Here is a 10304-nt window from a genome sequence, read left to right as displayed (position 1 = left end):
CGTTGTGATTGGCCGAATACCTCAAGCGTGTGACGGAAATGTTATGCCCCTTACCATACTGTGATGCTGTCTCCTTGCACGACGAGACAAAACCAATAAAACTTTTCTTGATTTTTTTCTTGAATAAAAAATTAAATTCTAGTTGTGTCCTCTTTTGGAAGGCCAAACAAAGTAGTTTCGCTTTCACAATGAAACACACAGCATCTCCACAACATGGCGGTGGCGGCAACAGCGAGAATAAAAGTTATGCCTTCTTTCTTTGCGTGAACATTTGGGCGGCGTTATGCAAATCTTCCCACATCATGATGTAGACATGTGGGGGCGTGTTAGAACGAGCCGTTTTAGGTAGGCGTGGTTGACTCTTAACTTTTATAAAGAATATATCTTTGGATTTGAGACTTTAGTCTTTGCAACTTTACAGATCTTCTTTATGCACCAAGAGCTTGTAACACTCCAAAGAGAGAGGAATAATTTAAATCGCATCTTATGACCCCTTTAATGCATTTGAGATGTTGTGTTTTCCCCAGTGCATAACAGACATAGCACAGTTATATTCTTCCTTTCAGATGGAGCGGCATTTACTACACAGAGCCGTAGTTCACTCATAAGCTACACAAAATCGCATTCATAATCAGCAATGAATCGCCTGCGATTTTGAACGCGATTTTGTGTAGCTTGTCAGTGAACTACGGCTCTGTGTAGTAAATGCCGCTCCATCTGAAAGAACGTATTCGATTTTTTTGCACAGCCCTAATGCAAAACATATCCATTTTGCTGTCAGGAGTGGGCAAGGCTTACACAAGTGAATGAGCGCTGCAGACGAACGCAATAGAATAATAGCGCAATACTTTTGAGTAAATATACATTTTCCTAAAATATCTGTTGTCGAAAATTAAATGACTCATGTAGAATTAATTTTATATTTATTATAGTGTATTTTTATGATAGCAGTAACTGTAAATCAAATGTAAGTTAATGCATTTGAGATGTTGTGTTTTCCCCAGTGCATAACAGACATAGCACAGTTATATTCTTCCTCTGTAAATGTTATAAAGTCATGCAAATTAGGGCTGTCCAAAAAAATCAAATGCGATTTTCATGCGCATCTCGTCAGTAAAGCCGCTCCTGTGATTAGTAGTAAATCGCCAGCACGTGCTTTCAGATGGAGCGGCATTTACTACACAGAGCCGTAGTTCACTCATAAGCTACACAAAATCGCATTCATAATCAGCAATGAATCGCCTGCGATTTTGAACGCGATTTTGTGTAGCTTGTCAGTGAACTACGGCTCTGTGTAGTAAATGCCGCTCCATCTGAAAGAACGTATTCGATTTTTTTGCACAGCCCTAATGCAAAACATATCCATTTTGCTGTCAGGAGTGGGCAAGGCTTACACAAGTGAATGAGCGCTGCAGACGAACGCAATAGAATAATAGCGCAATACTTTTGAGTAAATATACATTTTCATAAAATATCTGTTGTCGAAAATTAAATGACTCATGTAGAATTAATTTTATATTTATTATAGTGTATTTTTATGATAGCAGTAACTGTAAATCAAATGTAAGCTGGCTAACCCCTAGCTCAAATGAGTTAATGTGTATTCTTAAAGGGGTCATATGAAGTTGCTAAAAAGAACATTATTTGGTGTAATGAAATGTGTTTATGTGGTTTAAGGTTCAAAAAACACATTATTTTCCACATACTGTACATTATTGTTTCTCCTCTATGCCCCGCCTTTCTGAAACGTGTCGATTTTTACAAAGCTCATTGGTCTGAAAAGCGAGGTGTGCTCTGATTGGCCAGCTATCCAATGCGTTGTGATTGGCCGAATGCCTCAAGCGTGTGAAGGAAATGTTACGCCCCTTACCATATTGTGATGCCGTGTGTCCCGGTGTTCTGTCGATTTGTGCTACCCTGTCAGATTTTGCTACCTCCCATTAAAACAGTGGGTAGTACAATTTGACAACGAAAAATGCTACCTGTAAAATTATGGTTTATTAACGTCTACACCTACCCCAACCCTAAACCTACCTTTACAGTAATGCAAATACAGTAATGATGTGTTATATTCACGATTGTGGCTAGAAGGGGTACAGCTACAGGAAACCAACAATAAATATTTTTTTCTACCTATTAGATTGTGTTTTATTAAAGTCTACACCTATCCCAACCCTAAACCCCCTACCCTTTCTTTATTTTTATGACATTTTAATTGATTTTTCATTCATTTCTGTTCACTTTAGACTCTCCGAGAGGAGCAGCCCGAAAGTCCTACACCTGTCGACAGTGTGGAAAGATTTTCAACCATAAAGGACACTTTAATGTGCATATGAGAGTTCACACTGGAGAGAAGCCATTTACGTGCAATCAGTGTGCAAAGAGTTTCATGTTGGAAAACGGTCTCAAAGTTCATCTGTGCATTCACTCATTAAGGCCGTTTATCAGTGTAATAAAACATTTACCATCTTATCAAGCTTTAAAAGACATCTGAAAAGCCATGCAATTAAGAAACCTTACAAATGTTCTTTTTGTGGAAAGGGCTTTTCTCACCTGTACTGGGGGAAGTCGTGGCCTAATGGTTAGAGAGTCGGACTCATAACCCAAAGGTGTGTGTTCACGGTGTGTGTGTGTTCACTGCTGTGTGTGTGCACTTTGGATGGGTTAAATGCAGAGCACTAATTCCGAGTATGGGTCACCATACTTGGCCATGTCACTTTCACTTTTTTTTTTACTATTTTAAAGAGCACCAGAAAATGCATAGCAGTATGAGATCTCATATGTGCTTTGAGTGCGGGAAGACCTTCACTACAGCCGAAGATCTACACAACACCAACACCAAAACAACACCAAAGATTTCACACTGGAGAGAACCCTTACAAGTGCTCACATTGTGGAAAGAGTTTTCATATGTCAGGAAACCTGAGGTCATGTGAGAAGGTCCATACTGGAGAGAAGACGTACAAATAATTACTTTGAAATTAAGGGTGTATTCACACCAGGAAAGTCGCTAGTTCACTTGCGTTGGTCCGGACCAAATAAACGGGCGTGTCTACGTGGTGGCCAGGGGTGGCATCGGCCCCCCCTGAAATCTGGCTGGCCACCCCAGGTGAAAGATGCATGGAAAGAGAAGAAGAAACTGGTCACATTCATTGCAGGAGTAATAAATGCAACATTTGAAATAAAATCAAAAACAGAAAGGATTCAGGTGATTGTGAAAGCAGCAGAACATCATTTGGATATGATAGGACTGAAGTGGGAGGAAATAAATTATGAATTGAGGATGCAAGCAAGTCAAGATAATTCATGTGCTGGGTGATAATATTAATAATGTTAATTTTGCAATGGAGTGCAAGAAGTCTATTGGCTAACGAACAAGACTTTAAGCAATTTGTTGCTAGTAGGAGAGAAGTACCTGAGGTTATAGGTGTACAAGAGACTTGGTTAAAAACTCGATTTTGTCTTATATGATTACGCGGCAGTACAGCATGATAGAAGAGAGAAGGGAGGAGGAGGATGTGCAACATTTATAAAACAGGGTGTATCATACCAAGTATTAGGTATAGGAAATGAACAAGAATATGTGGTAATAAAAGTGTGGGCTGGAAAGAAGGAGTTGGTGATAGTAAATTATTATAATCCATGTCAAAGACTAGAGGTAAGGAAACTTGATGAGATAGAGGGACAAGATTGTAGAAACATGGTATGGTGTGGGGATTTTAATGGGCATAATACATTGTGGGGGAGTGATAGAACTGACATTAATGGTCAAATAATTGAAGAAATGTTAGATGAGAAGAACTTAGTGTGTCTAAATAATGGTGAATGTACAAGAAGAGATGTTAACACGGGGAAATTGCAGCAACATGTGATTGGTCAGTGTATAGAGAAGGAACAATTGGCAGTGATCATTATGGTGCAGAATAAATATAGAGGTAATATTAAGTATAGAAAATATAAGTGACAAGTGGAATTTTGGAAAAGCGGATTGGGGAAAATTTCGGGAGGAAAGTAATATCTAAGTCAAACTAATTTTGAAATGGATGTTGAAACATTAGATTACAAAATAAAGCAAGGTATAATATTAGCAGCAACAGAGGCTATCCCAAAGAATGCCGTGGTGGGATGATAAATGTAAGGAAGTAATTAAAAATAGGAATAAAGCATTCAAGTTAGTTAAAAGGACACATCATTTTCAACATATGGTTCAGTATAAACAAGCCCAGGCAGAAGTTAGGAGGACAGTAAGACAGGCAAAAAGGAAATTCTGGAGAACATATTGTGATTCGATTGGAAACACAACTCCAATAGAAGAAATATGGGGTACGATTAAAACGATGGGGGGTGATAGAAGGGATTGGAGTTATCCAGTTATGATAGAAGGAAATGAAACTGCAGTAACTAATACAGAAAAGGTAGAGATGTTGGCAAAAGCTTTTGTTAAATTAAATAGTTCTAATAATTTGTCAGAGGAGGGGAAAAGAGGTAGAGAAAGAACAAAGGAAGAGAATAGGGGTGCATTAGGCAGGAAATATAATGGAGATGGAGGACAAGATGTCCCTTTTAATCTGGGAGAACTGCAAAGGGCGTTGAATGAATGCTGCACCAGGGAAAGACAAAGTATGTTACAGTATGCTAAAAAATGTAAGTCTAGAAAGTCAGGAGAATCTACTGATGTTGTATAACAGAGTGTGGGAGGAGGGAAGGTTACCAAAAAGTTGGAAAGAGGCAGTAATTATTCCAATAAGAAAGCCTGGCAAAGATCCAAGTAGTTCAGGAAATTACAGGCCAATTGCACTAACATCACATATTTGTAAGTTAATGAAGCGCATGATAAATGAAAGACTTATGTATTTTCTGCAGAGTAAAGATATAATTGCTAGTTGTCAAAGCGGATTTAGGAAAGGAAGAAATACAATGGATCCGGTAATAAATTTGGAGGATGAGATAAGAAAAGCTCAAGTAAACAAAGAGACAGTGGGAACAGTGTTGTGGAGAAGGCGTACGACATGATGTGGAGGGAGGGACTTTTAATTAAATTGCATTTAATGGGAGTTGCAGGGAAAATGTTCAATTGGATCATGGATTTTTTAAATGGAAGGATTATACAGGTAAAGATAAGACAAGTATTATCAAATAAATATATTGTAGAAAATGGGACACCACAAGGGAGTGTAATTAGCCCAATTTTATTTTCCATCAAAATTAATGATATATACTCAGAGCTTCCAGTGGATATGGGGAGATCCCTATTTGCGGACGATGGAGCTATATGGAATAGAGGAAGAAATGGTGAATTTATAAACAAGAAATTACAAAAGGGAATTAATTGTTGAAGAGTGGGGGACAAAATGGGGATTTAAGTTCTCAGTGGAAAAAACTAAAGTAATGATCTTTACAAATAAAAAGAAGGCTAAGGAATGCAAGGTGGAAATGTACGGAACCACGTTAGAGAAAGTAGAGTGTTTTAGATTTTTGGGAGTATGTTTTGACACAAAACTGACATGGAGGGAACATATAATTTTTAAGTTTTTTTTTGTTTTGTTTTTGTTTTTTGTTTTAGTTTTTTTGTTTTGTGTTTTTTTGTATTTTTGTTTTTCATTTAAATGTTAAGTTTTGAAATTTTGTTGTATGGTGTGGACTAACAAACCAATCTGGACAATGGAAAATACAAAGGTGGACATAGAGCTTCTAATAATAAAAGGCAGCAGTAGGAGTACAGATATAGTCAGTGAATATTATAGATATATGGACAATATGTACAAAGATAGTATTCAAATTTTTACAGATGGATCAAATGATTTACAAACAGAGCAACGGGATCTGCTGTATATATCCCTAGACATCATGGGGGAGTAAAGAAAAGAACATCTGACAGCTTATGTGTGTATACAGTCGAGTTATATGCTTTATTAATAGCATTAGAATGGATTGAACAATCCAGATGGGACAACGTTGTAATATGTAGTGATTCTGTATCTGCCCTCATGAGTATAAAGTCTGGTGTAACTAGAAACCACCAGGAATTACTTTATGGGATTTTATTTACAAACTCAAGAATAAGCAGGCAAGGGAAAAATATCACATATCCTACATGTGGGTGCCAGCGCATGTGGGCATCCAGGGAAATGAGAAAGTAGACAGACTGGCAAAAAAAGAACGTTGACGTCAAAATTAAATTATCAAAAACAGAAGGGAAGGGTTTAGTGCGGAAAAAGATCATGCAAAAATGGCAGCAGCAGTGGGATAATGATATCAAAGGGAGACATCTGTACATGATACAAAATATGATAGATATGGAAAGTAAGAAGGGAAATAAAAGGAAGGAATAAGTCATAATAAATAGACTGAGGATTGGACATCGCAAGCTAAACAAAACTCTTCATGTTTTAGGAAAACACCACTGACTACAATTAAAAAAGTGAAAAAGCATAATAGGACCCCTTTAAGATATAGTAAGTTAAAGTGAGACAACAGATGGCAGTAATGCAACACTATGGATGCCAACTGCCGTAAAACTCCAATGAAGAAGAAGAAGAAGAAGACGAAGAAGAAGAAAAAAAACACGTGTTGTTTTTGTCCCGCGCATGATTGCAACCAAGCGAAGCGAGTGTTAACCATGCCTTACTGCTCAGACTTTTCGTAGATGTAACGCATTAGAAACTCTTGAATTGTCGCGCTTGTTGTAACTGGGCAGTGTTGTGGAGTCTGTTGATGTGATTCAGTGGGTTTGTCCGTCTGTATCAGATCCATCCAACTTTACAGAATGTGTTCTGATCATTAACGGTGTGAAAGCGACATCAGCTTACAGTTTAACAGGTTAAGGTATGGCACTTTCATCTTTGGGGTTGTTGTAATGTATATATGCGAATTAAACACCCCCCGCCTCAAATGATGAAACCGTAAACGGAGTGAAATAAACCATTCCAGTATTTGTTGTGGGGAAAATATACAAGAAATGTTATGTCAATATCAGTTGTTTCAACTAAGAATTGTGCAACTAATAAAGTTGTATTTAGCAGAAGGGAGATGACGGTGTTAGTGGAGAGCATGACATTAAACATGATTAAACATTTCCACCACAGCTTTGAAATGTGGTGTAAAAACTCGGGAAAAATAGACCAAAACGACAGAACTGTGATGCATTTATGCACTCCGTTACAGATAAAATTAAATGTATGAGAGTGTAAAATATGGGTTTACTCATTCGTTTTGTGGTTAGCTGTAGTGGCTCTCTTTTCATCCATTTGTTTAGCTACACAACTACATTTAAGCTACTTAAGTCAAGTTAACATTGTGAAATTCAACAATACAATAGGCTATACACTCTGGTAGTGTGTGTAGTCATTTTAGACCGAAAAAGTAATTTTATTATTATTTATTATTATTATATAATTTATTGGAATGCTACAAAACTTAGTGACTTTTGTGACACTTGCTGTATGAACATAAAAACTGGTCTCAAATATACACACTTGTGTACGAAAATCCAGAGTTTTGGGTACATTGATAAAATCAGCCATGAATCTATCTGTCTGTATGTCTAGCCATCTATCTGTCTATCTGTCTGTCTGTCTAGCCATCTATCTGTCTGTCTGTCTGTCTGTCTAGCCATCTTATCTATCTATCTGTCTGTCTGTCTGTCTGTCTGTCTAGCCATCTTTCTATCTATCTGTCTCTGTCTGGCTGTCTATCTGTCTCTTTGTCTGTCTGTCTGTCTTTCTGTCCGTCTGTCTAGCCATCTATCTATCTATCTGTCTGTCTGTCTAGCCATCTATCTATCTATCTGTCTGTCTGTCTAGCCATCTATCTATCTATCTGTCTGTCTGTCTAGCCATCTATCTATCTATCTGTCTGTCTGTCTAGCCATCTATCTATCTATCTGTCTGTCTGTCTAGCCATCTATCTATCTGTCTGTCTGTCTAGCCATCTATCTATCTATCTATCTGTCTGTCTGTCTAGCCATCTGCCTATCTATCTGTCTGTCTGTCTAGCCATCTATCTGTCTGTCTGTCTGTCTGGCTGTCTGTCTGTCTGTCTAGCCATCTATCTGTCTGTCTGTCTAGCCGTCTGTCTATCTGTCTCTGTCTGGCCGTCTATCTGTCTCTTTGTCTGTCTGTCTGTCTATCTGTCTGTCTATCTGTCTGTCTGTCTTTCTGTCCATACGTCTAGCCGTCTATCTATCTGTCCGTCTAGCCATCTATCTGTCTATCTGTCTGTCTTTCTAGCCGTCTATCTGTCTGTCTGTCTAGCCGTCTATCTATCTGTCTGTCTAGCCGTCTATCTGTCTGTCTGTCTGTCTGTCTGTCCGTCCGTCTAGCTGTCTATCTATCTGTCTGTCCGTCTAGCCATCTATCTATCTATCTGTCTGTCTCTGTCTGTCTGTCTAGCCGTCTCTCTGTCTGTCTGTCTGTCTGTCTGTCCGTCCGTCTAGCCGTCTATCTATCTGTCTGTCTGTCCATCTAGCCGTCTATCTATCTATCTATCTATCTATCTATCTATCTGTCTGTCTGTCTGTCTGTCTGTCTACACACGCATGAAGTGTTTCAAGTTTGCGTAGATGCATATATGCCTATATACATAATGTTGCTGGTTTTCTCTACAGGAATGCCAGTCATTCTTTCTGCAGGTGTGACATGGAGAATCCTGAGGCACCCAGATTAAATGTTGAAACGGTGAACGAGATGCATAACGAAGCAGAAGTCAAACCAAATTATGTGGCAAAGCTGCTTCAGGACCACAGCGAGTACACCTGCAGCGTTTGCGGCGTTAGCACCTTCTCGCTCGCTCGGATGAACAAACACATGCAGTCCCACGACCGCGATCGCCCGTTTCCCTGCGAGCTCTGCGGCAAGCGCTTCGGCTGTCGCAGCCATCACACAGAGCACCAGCGCGTTCATACGGGCGCTCGGCCGTATACCTGTGACCGCTGTGAATGGGCCTTTACCACCCGCCACAACCTGAAACGCCACCAGCTCGTCCACGATAAGGAGGAGACATACAGCTGCAATGTGTGTGGCCTTCTCTTCTGCCAGGAGCATCAAATGAGGAGCATCATGAGGGTCCATCATGAGCAACGCGGGTCTCAAATCCATCCAAAACTCAAGAATAAAACCAATCAGAACATGGACCAGAAGAAGAAAATACACAAAAGCCTCAAGAAACTTGGCAGAGATGCTTTCGAAAGGCTGAACACCAGAATCCAGAGGATTGCTTATGACATTGAGGTTGTGTTGTGAAGAATATCGACTACATTAGTGCTAGTCATCATACTTTAGGCTTTTTTTGTGGCCAGTGTGATTGCAACAATCGCAAACATGTCTTTTCGTCGTGTTGATAAGGAGCAGGGCTGTTGGTTTTCCCATATATAATCTGCAACATCATAGAGCTTCTGCTCTAACATTATGTCGCGACCAGAGTCGTAATGCAAGTGATGTAGTTTTGATATGTCGCTGCTCTCGTGTTCGGTATAAACACATTGCTGTAGATTGTTTACAGTTCTAGGTGACATTTTCTGTATTAATGTATTATTCAGTTGCGGTTTGGCCACAGGTGTTTGTATTTCAACTAATTTACTAAATCTCATGACAGTGTGCATCTACACATTCGTTAAGAATAATCAGTTCTTCTGGTTCGCATTAACAGAAAACTGTTAAAAGCTGGAATTCTAGCTATAGCCGCTATAGTATAGCGATGCAGATCAAAGACAATGAGGAGCATTACTATATAATGTCTTAAGTGATTTTCTAAAGACGCTGGAATGGACAGCAGTATCCATCAGAAATGTACGTCTTTGATATTTCTATAATGTGCTCTAAAGCAGTGCATTTATATAATGCTCTTCACTTTAGACTTTTACATTAAGTAGTTTTCTTAGCTTAAAAAGTTACGCTTTTATTATTTAAAATGTTTTTATTTCTGCTTCTCAAGGCCTGTTTTTGTTGTGCCTGTATAAAGCACTTGAATATGACATGTTTGATGTAAATAAATGTTTTTTTTTCGTGGTATTACGCCAAAACAAAAATTTGTGTATTTGTTCTTTCACTTTCACTTGAAAGTACACTCTGTTTTTATTGGAGGTTGGCATCGGTAACTGCATGGCAATGTGCTGAAATCTATCCGAAACATTCTGGCATTGTAGACATGACTACTGCACAGGTAACAATCGCATTTCAGTTCTTATCTTATGTGATGACTCTTCACCACCACCAGATGGCAGCACCTTCAAACAGGTAAGATGTGCACACGTTGCCTTTTTTTTTTTTTTTTTTTTTTTTTTTTTAAATGGGCTAAAGTGTATTCCT

At 38.8% G+C, this 10304-nt stretch overlaps 1 protein-coding gene across 1 annotated transcript; it reads left to right on the top strand.

Annotated features, from left to right (window-relative positions):
* The first annotated feature begins 6541 nt into the window (after positions 1-6541).
* Positions 6542-10011, top strand: LOC107655746 (oocyte zinc finger protein XlCOF19-like). The gene is made up of 2 exons (XM_016443319.1): positions 6542-6825; positions 8606-10011. The coding sequence occupies exon 2, from the start codon at positions 8637-8639 to the stop codon at positions 9237-9239; it is 603 nt and encodes a 200-aa protein (XP_016298805.1). The 5' UTR covers positions 6542-6825; positions 8606-8636; the 3' UTR covers positions 9240-10011.
* Positions 10012-10304: the final 293 nt, after the last annotated feature.

The sequence above is a fragment of the Sinocyclocheilus anshuiensis genome, unplaced genomic scaffold (assembly GCF_001515605.1).
Source record: "Sinocyclocheilus anshuiensis isolate Anshui unplaced genomic scaffold, SAMN03320099.WGS_v1.1 scaffold1297, whole genome shotgun sequence".
In the NCBI taxonomy this organism is placed as follows: domain Eukaryota; kingdom Metazoa; phylum Chordata; class Actinopteri; order Cypriniformes; family Cyprinidae; genus Sinocyclocheilus; species Sinocyclocheilus anshuiensis.
Note: the sequence above shows the minus strand (reverse complement) of the source record. Positions and strands in the feature narration are given on the sequence as shown.